The 17,990-nt window shown below is 41.8% G+C and overlaps 1 protein-coding gene across 6 annotated transcripts in view; it reads left to right on the top strand.

Annotated features, from left to right (window-relative positions):
* acad8 (acyl-CoA dehydrogenase family, member 8) overlaps positions 1-17,990 on the top strand; it is a 103,377-nt gene that overhangs the window by 16,659 nt on the left and 68,728 nt on the right. For all 6 annotated transcript variants that reach the window (XM_072238515.1, XM_072238509.1, XM_072238512.1 and 3 more), the window contains exon 3: positions 4,389-4,558. In XM_072238515.1, coding sequence (XP_072094616.1) covers positions 4,389-4,558 — 170 coding nt within the window. The remainder of the gene's footprint in view (positions 1-4,388; positions 4,559-17,990) is intronic.

Raw genomic sequence — 17,990 nt, 5'->3', positions numbered from 1 at the left:
TCTGTTCAGGAACCTAATTGTTCCTGAACTTGGTGGTGTGGGAGCTAAGACTCCTGTACTTCCTACTCATTGGGAGTAGTGAGAAGAGCATGGCCTGGATGGTAGGGATCCTTGATAATGGATGCTGCTTTTTTGTGACAGCTGTCCTTGTAAATTTGCTCAAAGCTGGAGAGGGCATTGTTTGTCATGGACTGGGTTGCATCCACCTCTTTAGACTTTTCCATTCCTGGGCATTTGTGTTTCCATACCAGGCCACAGTGCAGTCAAGATACTTTGTGATGGCACTAATGTGCTGGTTCCAAGACAGGGCCTCTGATATGAGTTGAGAGTTAAAGGGCAAATGTTTAGGGGTAACATGAGGGGGAACTTCTTTACTCAGAGAGTGGTAGCTGTGTGGAACGATCTTCCAGCCGAAGTGGTTGAGGCAGGTTCAATATTGTCATTTAAAGTTAAATTGGATAGATATATGGACAGGAAAGGAATGGAGGGTTATGGGATGAGTGCAGGTCGGTGGGACTAGGTGAGAGTAAGAGTTCGGCACGGACTAGAAGGGCCGAGATGGCCTGTTTCCGTGCTGTAATTGTTATATGTTTATATGGTTATATGCTAACACCAAGGAAATTGAAGTTGCTAACCCTCTCCACCTCTGTTCCCCTAATGAGGACTGGCTCATGAATCTCTAGTTTCTTTCTCCTGTAGTCAATAATCAACTGTTTGGTTTTGCTGACGTTGAGTGAGAGGTGGTTGTGGCACAGTTCAACCAGATTTTCAGTCTGCCTCCTATATGCATGAGAAAGTGGAGGGATTGAGGAAGGTAGATGTTATGATCAGCAAGAACAGGCAGAAACAAAGCAGTAGACACAATGGGATGGGTGGGTTAAAGTGTGCATTTTAAATTTGGGAGTATTTATAGGTAAGGATGATGAACTTAGAGTGTGGATCAGTGTATGGAACTATGATGTTGTGGCCATATATAAACTTGGTTGAGAGAGGACCAGGAGTAGGTTTAGAGGAGCAGAATTTGTTCGGTGCATCCAGGAGAGTTTCTTAAATTAATATGTAGATAGTCCAAGAAGAGGGAGTGGGGAGGCTTACTGTACCTGTTGTTGGGTAATGAACCTAGCCAGATGACTGACCTTTCAGTAGGTGAGCAGTTATGGACAATGATCACAACTCCTTAAGTTTTAAGATAGCTATAGATAAGGATAAGTATGCACCTTATGGGTGAGTATTAAATTAACGAGGCCAAATTACAAGAGTAATAGGCAAGAACTTGGGCGAGTTTATTGGGAACAACTGTTAAAAGGCAAGTCTACATCTGATGTGGAGGGCATTTCGAGATAAAGGAAGAGATATGTTGAACATTAGCGTAGTTAAGTCCCCAGGGCCTGATGGGATATACTACAGGTTATTGTGGGAGGCGAGAGTTGAGATTGCTTGAGTCATGACTAAGATCTTAATGGCCTTTCTAGGCACTGGTGAAGTCTCAGAGAACAACAAGTAGCTAATGTTCCATTATTTAGAAGGGAAACAGGAATAATCCTGGAAACTATAAACCAGTGGGTCTCATGTCGGTGGTATGAAAGTTACTGGACAGAATTTTTATGGATTGGTTTTATAAGCAGTTGGAAAACCATGGCCTAATTAGGGATAAGCAACATGGCTTTGTTTGTGGCAAGTCATGTCTTACTGACTTGATTACGATTTTTGAGGAAGTGACAAGGGTGATTGATGAAGATAAATCAGTGGATGTTGCCTACATGGATTTTAGTAAGGTGTTTGACAAAGTCCTTCAGGAGAGGCTCATATTGAAGATTAAAATGCATGACATCCATCCATGATGAATTGTCTGTTTGGATTCAGAACTGAGTTGCCCATGGAAGTCAAAGCGTGTGGTTGAAGGGACTTGCTCTAGCTGGAGACCTGTGATTAGTGGTGTTCTGTGGGAATCTGTGCTGGGACCTCTGCTGTTTGTGATGTATATAAATTACCTGGATGAAAATGTAGATGGGTGGGTTAGTAAATTTTCAGATAATTCAAAAATTGGCAGTGTTGTGCTTTACATAGAAGACTGGCAAAGGATATAGCGGGTCATGTTGTCCAGACAGGATCACTCCGTATTAAAGCCATGCTGACTATCCTGATTAACCCTGTCTCAAGAAATAGTTTCTTACAGTTTCCCTACCAGTGATGTTAGATTCACAGTCCTCTACGTTCTTATCCCTGCTGCCTTATATCAACGAACGTAGTTGCAGATAAGGACGGAGAAATGGCAGATGGAGTTTATCCGGCTGAATGTGAGGTGTTGCATTTTGGGACATCAAATGTAAAGGAGTGGTATACTGTTAATAGCAAGACCCTTAACTGTGGTGTTGAGCAGAAGGATCTTGGTCCATATTCATTGCTCCCTGAAAGTGGCTGCACAGGTTGATAGGGTGGTAAAGAAGCATATATGACATGCATGCCTTTATTAATCAAGGAATTACATTTGAGTCAGGATATTCTGTACAGCTTTATAAAACTTTATTGTTATTGCATTCCATTCTGGTCACCCCATTATCGAAAAGACTTTGAGGCTTTGGCGAGGATACGGAAGAGGTTTACAGGATGCTGCAAGGATTAGTGAGCATGGGCTGCAAAGAGAGATTGGGCAAATTTGGGTTGTTGTCTCTGGAGCAGCAGAGGATGAAGGGAGATCTGATAGAGGCTCATAAGACTGAGAGACATTGATAGAGTGGAAACACACACAAAATGCTGGAGGAACTCAGCAGGTCAGGCAGCATCTATGGAAATGAATAAACAGTCGACGTTTTGGGCCAAGACCCTTCATCAGGACAAGACCCTTAACGATATTGATGGAGTAAAAAGACAGTTTCTTTTTCCCAAGGTTAATATGTCAAATACCAAACAGCATGCACTTGGTGAGAGGAGACATGAGGGGCAGGTGCCTAGAACATGCCACCAGGTCTGGTGGGGAGGCAAATATGATAGGGGCATTCAAAGGACTTTTAGATAGGCAAATGAATGTGCAGGGAATGGAAGGATATGGATGTGTAGGCAGAAGGGATTTGTTTAGTTGGGCATTTGATTACTAATTAGTTTAGCCCAACATCATTTGCTGAGGAGCCTGTTCTATGAATATCAGAGTCTAGGCCTTGGAGGCTTGGCAGCAGGCTGAGGGTCTGGGGTATTACAGTGAGCCAGCTCTGGTCTGTATGGACTCTGTAGCACTTAATAAAATATTTAACATTTGACATCTAAATGTTTGTATGAGTATTACGCTATTACAGCTTGGGGCGTTTCGGAGTTCAATTCTGATGCTGTTCTGTGAGGAGTTTTGTACATCCTCCCTGTGACCTCGTGGGTCTTCCCAGGTGCTCTGGTTTCCTCCCACAGACCAAAAGCTAGGATAGGATAATTAATTGGTCATTGCAAATTGTCCCGTGAACGACCAGAAGGACCTACTCCACGCTGCATTGCTAAATAAAATAAAATACAAATGGCCCTGGTATTAATGCCTCCTTATTTAGTTTCAACTAGAATTTGTATTTTGACTCCTTTGGAGGATCAGTGCTACAGCAAGCAACCATATAATTCATTTATGAAGTTTTGTCAATAGGCTGCACAAGCATAACTTCACAGTGTGTAGCAACACACATAAAAGTTGCTGGTGAACGCAGCAGTGTGTGTGTGTGTTTGTTTATTTATTGAGATGCAGCGCAGAGTAGCCCCTTCCAGCCCTTTGAGCCATGCCACCCAGCAATCCACTGATTTAATCCTAGCCTACTCACAGGACAATTTACAATGACCAATTAACCTACCAACCAGCACGTCTTTGGACTGTGGGAGGAAACGGGAGCATCTGGAGGAAACCCACGCGGTCACAGGGAGAATGTTCAAACTCCTTGCATGTAGCATCAGGAATTGAACCCGAGTCACTGGTACTGTAAAGCTTTGTGCTAGCCACTATGCTACCATGCCGTCCAACGTGCCTGACTTGTGTATTTCTTTGTGTACTAAACAAGCTCAAGGCTCCAAAGTATGATGGGACTATAACCATTTTCATCATTCATTTCAGGAATCCATTGCAATTATGGCCTTAAAGTGATCTATATTTGTTAATTAATTCAAATTTACTATTCCCTTTGAACAATGTCTTTGGTATCGGTGTGCTTTGTGTCCTTGTGGTTAAAATACCTGTTCCTTTGGTAACACTGCCTACTAGTCACCATATATTCTCTCTCTGCAACTAAGCCTGTAAGTTGTTCTAATAGGCTCACATGCTACATCAGATACAGAAAAAAATGGCAATTCAAACTATACTTTGTCACTTATCTGATATTTTTGTGGAATGAATATTATTATACTTCCATTTTAATATTTGATAGGAAATCTTTCCTGTGGAGACGATGAGAAAGGCTGCAGAACTTGGGTTTGGTGGGATTTATGTTCGCCCAGATGTCGGGGGATCAGGACTGTCACGAGTGGACACTTCCATCATATTTGAAGCATTGTCAACAGGCTGCGCAAGTACCACCGCTTACATGAGTATTCATAAGTAAGTCGATGTGGCATTGATACCTAGACAACAAGATACGTAAGCAGCAACAGATTCTCGCCAGCCTCTTATTACTTGTGCAGCAGCTTCATGAAGAAGGCTCAAGATGGGTTGCCATGGTGATCTTGAAAGTGATGAGTGACTTGGAGAGAGAGGAAAAGATTAGGGCTTTGGTGTATTCACAGGTTGGAGCATGCAGGTGTCAGGAAGAGCTTAAGGATGAGGTGGGGAATAAAGAGTGGGGAAATTGGAGTGGACTTGCAGTTATTTGGATGGAGGGCAACATAAAGATTTTGGCTGCATGCTGAGCATACGAGGTCTGTATGGAAAGGATGACATGGACTGGGAGGGAGAGAGGCTGCAAGTCTGGGAATGATCACAAGGATGGGTTTTAAGTAGTAGAGTTTAAGGTTTGTAGTAAGGGCATGAGACATGGTTAAAAGAAGGGCCAGGCAAACAATTCAACATTCCAGCCTGCACTGTCTTCAGTGCAACAGAGACATAACAAATAGAAGGGGGTGTTGCAAAATTAAGCAGTCTGCTATGAACTACTTGTCCTAGGAGGCTCTTCAGTGACACCATATACAGTTGCAAGAAAAAGTCTGTGAACCCTTTGCAATTACCTCTTTTTCTGCATTAATTACTCATAAGATGTCGTCTGATCTTCACCTAAGTCACAATAATAGACAAACATAATCTACCTAAGCTAATAAGACACAAACTTCTTCTCATTTTAAAAAAAAGACACACAAAGTCATGTTACTGACAGAGCCTGCTCTTCTCAAGAAAGATCTGTTTATGTGCACCATGCCTCCATCAAAACAACTTTCAGAGGACCTTTAGAAGAAGAATTGTAGAGATGCATGAAGTTGGAAAAGGCTACAAAAGCATTTCTAAAAACCTGAGTGTTCATCAGTCCACAGTATGAGAAATTGTCTACAAATAGCATGAAATCTATGGAATTGAGGGAATCAAGTAGTGAGACCATGGAAACTGTACAGATTGAAAAGGAGGAGGTGCTTGCTGTCTTGAGGAAAATTAAAGTGGATAAATCCCCGAGACCTGACAGAGTGTTCCCTCGGACCCTGAAGGAGACTAGTGTTGAAATTGCGGGGGCCCTGGCAGAAATATTTAAAATGTCGCTGTCTACGGGTGAAGTGCCAGAGGATTGGAGAGTGGCTCATGTCGCTCCGTTGTTTAAAAAAGGATCGAAAAGTAATCCGGGAAATTATAGGCCGGTGAGTTTAATGTCAGTGGTAGGTAAGTTATTGGAGGGAGTACTAAGAGACAGAATCTACAAGCATTTGGATAGACAGGGACTTATTAGGGAGAGTCAACATGGCTTTGTGCGTGGTAGGTCATGTTTGACCAATCTGTTGGAGTTTTTCAATGAGGTTACCAGGAAAGTGGATGGAGGGAAGGCAGTGGATATTGTCTACATGGACTTCAGTAAGGCCTTTGACAAGGTCCCGCATAGGAGGTTAGTTAGGAAAATTCAGTCGCTAGGTATACATGGAGAGGTGGTAAATTGGATTAGACATTGGCTCGGTGGAAGAAGCCAGAGAGTGGTAGTAGAGAATTGCTTCTCTGAGTGGAGGCCTGTGACTAGTGGTGTGCCACAGGGATCAGTGCTGGGTCCATTGTTATTTGTCATCTATATCAATGATCTGGATGATAATGTGGTAAATTGGATCAGCAAGTTTGCTGATGATACAAAGATTGGAAGTGTAGTAGACAGTGAGGAGGGCTTTCAGAGCCTGCAGAGGGACTTGGACCAGCTGGAAAAATGGGCTGAAAAATGGCAGATGGAGTTTAATACTGACAAGTGTGAGGTATTGCACGTTGGAAGGACAAACCAACGTAGAACATACAGGGTTAATGGTAAGGCACTGAGGAGTGCAGTGGAACAGAAGGATCTGGGAATACAGATACAAAATTCCCTAAAAGTGTCATCACAGGTAGATAGGGTCGTAAAGAGAGCTTTTGGTACGTTGGCCTTTATTAATCAAAGTATTGAGTATAAGAGCTGGAATGTTATGATGAGGTTGTATAAGGCATTGGTGAGGCCGAATCTGGAGTATTGTGTTCAGTTTTGGTCACCAAATTACAGGAAGGATATAAATAAGGTTGAAAGAGTGCAGAGAAGGTTTACAAGGATGTTGCCGGGATTTGAGAAACTCAGTTACAGAGAAAGGTTGAATAGGTTGGGACTTTATTCCCTGGAGCGCAGAAGAATGAGGGGAGATTTGATAGAGGTATATAAAATTATGATGGGTATAGATAGAGTGAATGCAAGCAGGCTTTTTCCACTGAGGCAAGGGGAGAAAAAAACCAGAGGACATGGGTTAAGGGTGAGGGGGGAAAAGTTAAAGGGCACATTAGGGGGGCTTCTTCACACAGAGAGTGGTGGGAGTATGGAATGAGCTGCCAGACGAGGTGGTAAATGCGGGTTCTTTTTTAACATTTAAGAATAAATTGGACAGATACATTGATGGGAGGTGTATGGAGGGATATGGTCCGTGTGCAGGTCAGTGGGACTAGGCAGAAAATGGTTTGGCAGGGCCAAAGGGCCTGTTTCTGTGCTGTAGTTTCTATGGTTCTATGGTTCTATGGAGGAAACGCTCCCTAGGAGTGAGCGCCCTGCAAAGATGACACCAAGAGCACAATTTGCAATGCTGAAGGAGGTGAAAAAGAACCAAGGGTAACAGCAAAAGACCTGCAGAAATCTCCAGAGCTTGCTAAAGTCCCTGTTCATGTGACCACTATAAGATAAACACTGAACCAGAGTGCTGTTCATGGAAGGACACCATGAAGGAAATCTCTGCTCTCCAAAAAAATATTGCTGCACATCTCAAGATTGCAAAAGACTATCTGGATGATCCACAATGCTTCTGGGATCATGTTCTGTGGACAGATGAGAGGAAAATTGAACTTTTTGGCAGAGATGCACATTACTATGTTTGATAGGAAAAGGGTACTGCACACCAACACCTCATCCCAACTGTGAAGCATGATAGAGGGAACAGCCAACTGCAAAGGGTTCACAAGCTTTTTTTTGCAACCGTAAGAACCCCAAAGCCCCTACCCCCTCCCATGCATAAGCAGCATCAAACCCTCCCGAGATGGAGATGGAGTCAAGTTTCTGTGCTGTATTGATGCCTCGATGTAACAGGTATAGAGATTCCTCTTCCTGCTACGTCGAGGCATCAGTACAGCACAGAACAGACAAAACATTCCAGGAGTTCAGAAAGTGAAGGAGAGTACTTTCATGAAAGGGAAAGTGAGTGTACGCTGTATCACTGGCAGGCAAAATTAAAGAAAATTCTGAAGCATTTATTATGTACTCATGGGTATGGGGGTAATCAAGGGAAGGTGAGGGCCATTATGGACCAAAGGGACAATCTGTGCGTGGCGTGAGTTGGATCTGGAAATGTTATGATCAAGAGGTTCTTTGGAAGTCAAGAATGAGGTGAAAATCCTGTGGTAACAGCCATTTTATTAGGTTTCATTACAAAGAAATAACAATAACCAACTTACTTTACTGTAAGGAAGGGAGAGAACAAATAATGAACAAAGAAAAACAAAGAACAGAAGTTATAGTAATCTTATACTGAAAACTAGTTCATTCCGGACAGATAGAGGAATTAACCTATGAAATAGTCCAGTTCAATAGCGTGACTCAGGCTGCAGAAAAGCTTCTAGAAAAGTACAGAAATAGCTGGACTATTACTGAAAATTCACTGAACAATTACACACAAACAGGTGATTACATAAAAATATAAGCAATAAAGCAAGTTACATTACTAAAAAAATAATTTAAGACTAATCCAATGAGTCTGAGAATGTAGATGAATATTTGTGAAAGGAGGACATCATAGTTGGAGAGGAGATGGAGACATTCTAGAACATATCATTGGTAAGGACCAGGGGGTAAAAGTGGATAAATTCTCAATTCCTGACAGATTGCTACACTCTAAATTTATTGACGTGCCTACCATCCCCTCCCCCCAATCTGAGGCTTCCATATCCAAAAGGGTGAAATTTTAATTTTCTCCATTGAAAATTGATGAGTACTTTTCAGATTTTTTTTCTGAGGTACTATAGATTTGGGTGGACTTGACTTCAGCACTTTTGGCCCCATACCTGACCCACGAAGAGACACTTTGTGCACTGAGTTTATGTGGATGACTGACTGTGCTTCAAACCACTTTGACGAATCTCTCTGAGCAAAAGAAGTGAGCTTACTGAGATAGCAAAGAGATGCTTTGGGTGGAACAGGAAAGCCATTCCTTAATAATCTACTTTTAGCTAAAGTTTTGAAGACAACGTTATTGCTTCAGTCATTAGATTTTCAGGAAGTGTTTCAACATTTTGGCTGGGGTAAAGCTGCAGATTTTGTTTTTAAATGCCCTGAAAATTGTCATACAAGTTGATAGGGTTGTTAAGAAGGCGTGTGGCACGTTGGCCTTCATTAGTTGGGGGACTGAATTCAAGAGTTGCAAGATAATGTTGCAGCTTTATAAGACTCAGTTAGACCACACTTGAAGCATTCTGTTCAGTTCTGATCACCCCATTATAGGAAGGGTGCAGCGGAAATTTACCAGAATGTTGCCTAGATTAGAGTTCATGTCTTATGAGGAAAGATTGAGCAAGCTAGGGCTTTTCTCTTTGGAGTGAAGGAGGATGAGAGGTAATTTAATAGAGATGTATAAGATGATAGGAGGCATAGACAGTGGATATCCAGTGCCTTTTTCCGAGGCAGTAATATAAGAGGACATAATTTTAAGGTGGTTATATAGGGGAGGATGTCAGAGATCATTATTTTACACAGTGGTAAGTGCATGCAGCACATTACCAGAAGTGATGGCAGAGGCAGATACATTGGGGACATTTAAAAGACTCATACATAGGTACATGGGTCAACGAGAAATGGAGGGCTATGTCTGGAGGGAAAGGTTAGATTGATCTTGGAGTAAGTTAAAAGGTAAGCACAACATTATAGGCTAAGGGGCCTCTGATATACTGTTCTATGTTTTTGAGTGTGACAGATGTGGAGAAATGTAAATTTACTCTCTTGAGTGAATGTAAAGTAGCTCAAAAAGGAGCCACTGAAGCATTGGATTGAATGTTGTAAGATCTTGGAAGCAATAATGGTAGGAATTGCTTTAGGACAGCTGGAGATTTTCTTCCGATGCTACCAGAAATTCCATGAGTTTCTGAAACAAATGAATTGAAACCTTCTATTAAAGCATCATGGGGAAAATGTTAAATGACTACACTTGAAAAGTGATGTGCAGTACTGTTGGCACGCAGTCTATTCCAAGAGAGTTTGTTTTTCCTCTTGTGGCGCATTGGGCACCAATCTCGCTATTTCTTTAGCATTTGACTGTTTTTTTACAAGGCTGAGTTACTAGCTTGACACTCACCCAGCACGGATGGAAAGCGTACAAGGAGCCAGCCAGGTTCAAACTCGCCTCGAAGACCAGTACAGATGCCACTACACCATCGGCTGGCTGCTAGCAAGAGAGTTTGTTTTAAGTTTACTCAAATTTTGGAAATGGGGAAAGTAAAACACAAAGATTCAACGGGGTTGATTTCAATGAAAAACTTGGGCCAAATTGTTACATCAGTTCATCATCTGCTGCAAGCTAATGTCATGCAACACCTTTTGAATTACCATGAAAGCAGTTTTATCACTAAAGAGTGACTCTGCAGGCTGTGAATAAAGACCTTTCAAAGCTTACTGGACATCTGGTACAACATAATATATATTGACATTGAAACGGAGACATCTCTTTCTCCCTTATTAGGAAGAGAGAACCTGTGGTATGTCGAATACTGGGTGAACAAGTAGTCTTTGGAGTACTGCAAGTCTGTGTCTTTGCTGTTGCCTTGCTCACGCTTGAGTACTCAGTGACGGGTGCTGATGCTTTTTTTTTGCCAGTGGGGAGGGGGGATCATGCTTACTGCCACTTATTCACGGGAGGGAGGGGAGCTGGGGGGAACTTTAGGGTTCTAACATCTAACTGTCATTCATTCTTTGGGGGCACTTTTCTGTTTTTGTGGATGGTTGCAAAGAAAAAGCATTTCAGAATGTATATTGTATACATTTCTCTGATATTCAATGTACCTTTGAAACATTGTGATAGTCTTCCTGTTGAATTTTTAAAGTCACTCCAATCACCTGGGGTGCCATCACATGGTCTGGAACTAAAAGAAGCTCTAGTCATGCTATTCAAGAAATTGGGTCCATCAATATGATGCAACAAGATTATCAGTTCAACAACTACTTCTTCATTATGACTGGTAATGCCAGAGGGAAAATGCCTTCATCTCTAGGATACCAATGATCTCATCTGATTTTCCTTTTCAATTTAAGTGACTTCAGTTTCCTGTTTTGCTGTATGTATTAACAAGGTGCAAGGACAATCATTGAAAGCTGTTGGCCTTGATAATAAAACACATTGCTTTTGCCATGGTTAACTACATGTTGGTTGATCCAGAGGTGGAGATAAAAATAACTTGAATGTTTTTACATTGAATTCGAAAGAAAGGTGTATGCTGAAGCACTTCAACATTGAAAGCAAGTACGTTTATACATTGTCCATGGTATATACCTACTTAAAGAGAACTATATTAAATGTAATATATTTTTTCATTTTGTATATTTTTATTGCTAACTTCAGTTAAACTACATAACTTTAACATATGTGGGTGGTGCACATGCTCCTGATTATATCAACTGTATTGAGGTTGAAAGCTTCATGTTCCTAGGAGTGAACATCACTGACAGCCTGTCCTGGCTCAACTATGTTGATGCCACAACCAAGAAAGCTCACTAATGCCTCTACTTCCTCAGGAGGCTAAAGAAACTTGGCATGTTCCTGTCGACCCTTACCAATTTTTACTAATGCACCAAGGCTTGGAATGGTAACTGCTCTGCATGTGACTGCAGAGTTGTGAACACAGCCTAGAAGATCACAGAAACCAGCCTTACCTACATGGATTCTGTTAGTTCTTCTTGCTGCCTCAGTAAAGTAGCCAACATCATCGAAGGCTATGTTGGAAATCCTCTCCTCTTCCCTCTTACATTTGGCAGCCTTAAATCACGTACTACCAAGCTCAAGTACAGTTTCTATCTCACATCATAAGATTATTAAATGCTTCCTTAGTAAGATGAGATGGACTCTTGACCTCACAACGTATCTTGCCGTAATCTTGGACCTTATTATTTACCCGCACTGCATTTTCTCTGTAACTGTTACACTTTATTCTGCAAAACGTAATGATCTGATCTGTATGAACAGTATTCAAGATAAGCTTTTCATTGTGTATATGTGACAATAATGAACCAATTCCAATAATTATATTCTTCATGGAATAATAATATTTAAGCTAGCTTTTATTTCATTTATACGGACTGTTATAAAGACCTGTCGGTTGGAAATAAATGCAAGTATCATGATTGCCAACAAAATGATCCAAGCCAATATACTTATAAAATGCCTTCAGATTTACTCTAATCCTAGAACTAGAATCGGCCTGAAACGTCGACTGCACCTCTTCCTACAGATGCTGCCTGGCCTGCTGCGTTCACCAGCAACTTTGATGTGTGTTGCTTGAATTTCCAGCATCTGCAGAATTCCTGTTGTTTACTCTAATCCTGTCTGTTACTGCTACTTTGTGACCATTCATTGCCTTCCTAGTTGCCTTTTCAAGCATCTCCTTACACTTTTTATACTTGTGAATTATTACCCTGTCTTTGATCCCCTGTACCTGCCATGTGCTTCCATTTTTTTCTCCTTGTTTCCCTTTATGTAACCCTGAATGTCATTGGCACTCAGCTCCCTTAGCTTGCTACCCTTGGCAATACAGGATCACATTAGCCTTGTGCTCTTGCTGTTTTGCTTTTGAGTGTTTTCCACTGCAAGTAGTTTCTGCCAATCTGTCATTGGCAGGGTCTGCTAACTTTAATGAAACTTGTCTTTCACCTTCTTAAGAGCTTTATTCCTGGTCCATCTCTATCTTTTTCTATATTCAGCTTTGACATTGTGGTTACTATCTCCAAAATGTTTACCCACTGACACTCCCTAAACTTAATGGACTACATTCTCCAAGACAAGGTTCAGTTCTTTGGTAGGAGTTGACCAGGTGGGCATCTCTCCCAGATGCCCACCTGAATGAACTTAAGTTTGGCTCTGGTACAGAGTTTTGCCTCGTAATTGTGAAAAATGAGATTAGTCTATTCCAAGTAGTTTTGTGATTTGTAATTTATATCAAAGGTTCATTTTACTATCAAAGTGTGTATGCAGTATAAAACTCTGAGATTCATCTTCTCCAGATAGTCATGAAATACAGCAACACCATGGAATTTGTTGAAAGAAAAGACATCATCCCTACCGGCATGAAAAAGAAAGAAAAACTCGGAAACCCCAAGCCCTCCAACCCCCCATCCCCTCCCTTGCACAAAAACTAACAGATCACTTACCCAGAAAACAACAGCTAGAACATCAAACTCTAAACCCCCTAACTGTCAACCCTCTCCCTCACAAAAAAACTAACATATCGCCCACAAGGAAAAAAGCAGCGACAATAACCCCCCACCCCCCTCTCGCCCACAAAACACTAACAGATCCCCCACAGAAAAACGCCAACAAGAACACCAGACCCCAAATCTCCAACCCCTCCCTCACACAAAAACTAACACATTGCCCACAAGGACATTAAACCCCCAACTCGCCAATCAGCAACAAGAAAGAAAGCACAGAGAACTGAAGGAGACCAATAAAAACTACAGTCCACAACAATAATCACATAAATTTCAGAATTTTGAAAACATCCTCTGTCAGCATCGAGGAGAGCAACAGATCGAAATCAGTCCTTCTGTAGAGAGCAACCACTGACCCGCTGCCTCTGTGGAGAGTGAGTGCCGACACGGCCTCCTAACTGCATGCACCGTGCACCATGAATTAGCCGATCATGCAGCTTCTAGAGCTTTCTCATTACTATCTTGGGTGCTGACAATACTTTGAGCCATGTGATCAGCATAGCCAGGCTGAATGTTGTACAGCATTCTAATCATAACTTTGCAGTTACACCAGTAGGCCCTGCCTGCTGGCACGCTTACTGCAGTGTAAAAATACTTCCTCTATTCTCGTTAAGTATGTGATTTTAATTGCTGGCCAAAATTACATGGCTGACAATCTGTTCAAAGTGGAAGGCTACGCACCTGAATCTCAGACTCTTAGAACTGACTGAACAATTGTAGGGAAGTGAGTGTATTCATTTTCTAAAACAGTTATTGGGTAAAATTTATAATAGAATTTATACATAAGCACAGTATTAGGAAACATACCCAAGCACACTATCAGTAGTTATATACTGTTGTATCAGTGGAGTTCAAACAAAGGGATTACATCATTAGAATAACACACAAAGTGCTGAATGAACCAAATAGGTCAGTCAGCATCTATGGAGGGTAACAAACAGTTGATGTTTCGGGCCAAGACCCTTCATCAGGATTCCTGTTGCTCTGGGTTTCCACCATCTGCAGAATCTCTTGTCTTTACATCATAAATAGCTCTCCCTATGCAGTAACTCAGTCCCTTAAGTTTAGGCAACATTTTTGTACTGTGTTAGTGTAGTGTAAGTGCAAGCACTGTATTTGTGTAATATTTATAAGGTATCAGTGAAATTGATATATAAGCTCTTGCATATCAGGTAACTTGAATGTTTTTCATATACTGTTGCCAGGTTGTGATAGTAGGTGATTTTAACTTTCCACATATTGACTGGGACTTCCATACTATAAAAGGACTAGATGGAATAGAGTTTGTCAAATGTGTCCAGTGAACACATAGTTCAGTACATTAATCAGTACATAGAATTCCCATCAAAAGAGTGTGATACTTGATCTATAAGGGAATGAGACAGGGCAGATGACAGAGCTTGTATAGGAGAGCACTTTGCATCTTGCCATTAGTTTCAGAGTAAATATGGAAAAAGATAGGTCTAGTCCACAGGTTGAGGTTCTAAATTGGAGAAAGGCCAATTTTGATGGTATCAGAAAGGACCTGGCAAGTGTGGATTTGGGACAGGCTGTTGTCTGGTAAAGATGTACTTGGTAAGTGGGAGGCCTTCAGAAGTGAAATTTTGAGTGTATAAGCCCTGTATGTTCCTGTCAGAATAAGGGTAAAGATAACAGGTATAGAAACCCTTGGTCCGCAAGAGATAATGAGACCCTGGTTAAGAAAGAAAGAAAAAGGTACATAGCAGGTACAGCCAAGTAGGAACAAATGAGGTGCTTATTGAGTACAAGAAATACATAAGAACACTTAAGAAAGAAATTGAGAGGGCTAAAAGAAGGCATGAGGTTGCCGTAGCAGACAAGGTGAAGGAGAATCTTAAGGGTTACTACAGATATGTTAAGAGCATTACTGCAAGGGAGAAATTTGGTCCTCTGGAAGATCAGAATCGTAATCCATGGGTGGAGCCAAAAGAGATGGGGCAGATCTTAAATGAATATTTTGCTTCTGTATTTACTCAGGGTGTGGGCACAAGGTCTATCGAAGTGAGGCAAAGCTTCACCAACTTCATAGACTATACAGATTACAGAGGAGGAGGTGTTTTCTATCCTGAGGCAAATAAGGGTGGGATTAATCCCCAGGGCCTGACGAGGTGCTCCCTCAGACCCTGTGGGAGGCAAGTGCAGGAATTGCTGGGGCCATAGCAGAGATACTTAAATCATCCTTAGGGACAGGTGAGGTACCAGAAGATTGGCGGATAGCCACTGTTGTTCTGCTGTTTAAGAAAGGCTCTAGAAATAAACCAGGAAATTATAGGTCGATGAGTCTGACATCAGTAGTGGGAAAGTTATTGGAAGGTATTCTAAGGGACTGGATATGTGAATATTTGGACAGACATGGACTGATTAGGGATAGTCAACATGGCTTCATGTGTGATGGGTCATGTCTAATCAATCTTACCATAAAGTTTTTTTGAGGAAGTTACCAGGAAAGTTGATGAAGGTAAGGCAGTGGATGTTGTGCACATGGACTTTAGTAAGGCATTTGAGAAGGGCCAGCATGGGAGGCTGGTCAAGAAGGTTCAATCGCTCAGCATTCAGGATGAGGTCGTAAATTGGAGTAGACATTGGCTTTGTGGGAGAAGCCAGAGAGTGGTAATAGATGTTTGTCTCTCTGACTGGAATCTTGTGACTAGTGGAGAACCACAGGGATCAGTGCTGTGTCCGTTGTTTGTCATCAACGTGGTCAACTGGATCAGCAGATTTGCAGATGACATCAAGATTGAGGCTGTGGTGGACAGCGAGGAAGACTATCATGGTTGGCAGTAGGATCTGGACCAGATGGAAAAATGGGCTGATAAAACTCTGTGGCCGACTAGTCAGTGCCCAGAACATGCTGCCAACACTTACAGTAGAAGCAGATTTGGTAATGCTGTTCAAGAGGCAAGAAATAGAGTGATATGGGTGATCAGCAGCAGAAGGGTTTGGTTTAACCAAACTCGGTACTGACAGCCTGAAGTACATCTTATTTTGATGTACTGGTGTGGGGGGAAAAACTTGCCCCGCATATGCCCCTTAAACTTCCCACCCTCACCTTAAAGCTATTTACCCTTTACTATTTAACATTTCTACCCTGTGAAAAAGATTCTGTCTGCCTACCCTATCCATGCCTGTCATAAACTTACGAATATATATTAAGTGTCTCCTGCGCCTCTGATGTTCCAGAGGAAATAATCCAAATTTGTCCAACCTCTCCTTACAGCTAATACCTCTTCTGAACCCTCCCTGTATTGGGGCGATGAGAACTGCACACAAAGGCAGCCTAACCAAAGTTTTATTCAAGTCAAGTCACTTTTTATTGTCATTTTGACCATAATTGCTGGTACAGTACACAGTAAAAACGAGACATTTTTCAGGACCATGGTGCTACATGAAGCAATACAAAAACTACACTGAACTACGTAAACAACACAAAAACTACACTAGACTACAGACCTACCCAGGACTGCATAAAGTACACAAAACAGTGCAGGCATTACAATAAATAATAAACAAGACAATAGGAACAGCGGAGGGCAGTAGGTTGGTAGTCCAATGGCCTGAGGGAAAAACTGTTACATAAATAAACAGCTGTGCTCCCGCCGAGTATTTCGTTGGAGTCGGATGCAGTCCAATTTAATGTCCATTGGAGAGCGGAATGTAACATTGAATTGCAACATGACTTCCTGACTTTTATTCTCTATGCCTGTAGTGATAAGATCCAGTATGTCAGATGCCTTTTTATCACCCTGTCTACTTATTTGCCACTTTCAGAGGGTTAGGGATCTTGCCATTAACTGTACAGGACAAGCTCTTTGTCTATGGGATATAATCACTAGTGCTGTAACATTAGAGCATACAGTTTAGCTCTGCATCAATACAGTACAGTATATGCATTTGTACTTACGGAGTATTACACAAACACGGATTTAGTTTGTGTATTACATCAATGGAGTTTATATACCAAAACTTTATCAAACATTATCAGCTATATATGTAAGCAGGGTGCATTGACTCATTGTATTGCTCAAATAAGTAATTGAACAAAGTGGTGGAAATATTGAGCACGCTAGGCTGCATATGTGACCTGGGAAACAGCTGGGTAACAGCTTTATTGTGTGGGGAAATCTGATAGTAGTTTACAGACGTTATAAAAGGCGTTATAGCAGTATAAAAGGTGTTGATAGGGCAGGCAGCCGGAATCTTCCTTCTAGGGTAGAAGTGTTAAACATGAGGGCATAGCAGTAAGATGAGAGGGGAAAAGCACAATACCTTACAGTACAGGCGGCCCAGGTTCAATTCCTGCTGCTGCCTGTAATGAGTTTGTGCATTCTCCACGTGACCACGTGGGCTTCCACCCACAGTCCAAAGATATACTGGTTGGTAGGTTAATTGGTCATTGTAAATTGTCCTATGTTTAGGCTAGCGTTGAATCGGAGAATTTCTGGGCAGAGCAGCCCATAGGCACTGTATTGAGTTAGATCAGAGATTTACGAACTTTGATCGCTATACCTCATGTTACAGGGACATGGCTCCTTTCATTGTCCACTCTAGAGTCATGGAGTCATGCAGCCCTTTGGCTTATTGGTTCATGCCAACCAAGGTGCAGATCCAAGCAAATCTCATTTTCTAGTCGCAAACAACAGGAATTCTGCAGATGCTGGAAATCCAAGCAACACACATCAAAGTTGCTGGTGAACGCAGCAGGCCAGGCAGCATCTCTAGGAAGAGGTACAGTCGACGTTTCAGGCCGAGACCCTTCGTCAGGACTAACTGAAGGAAGAGCTAGTAAGAGATTTGAAAGTGGGAGGGGGAGGGGGAGATCCAAAATGATAGGAGAAGACAGGAGGGGGAGGGATGGAGCCAAGA

This window comes from Mobula birostris, chromosome 20 (assembly GCF_030028105.1).
Source record: "Mobula birostris isolate sMobBir1 chromosome 20, sMobBir1.hap1, whole genome shotgun sequence".
Lineage (NCBI taxonomy): Eukaryota > Metazoa > Chordata > Chondrichthyes > Myliobatiformes > Myliobatidae > Mobula > Mobula birostris.
Note: the sequence above shows the minus strand (reverse complement) of the source record. Positions and strands in the feature narration are given on the sequence as shown.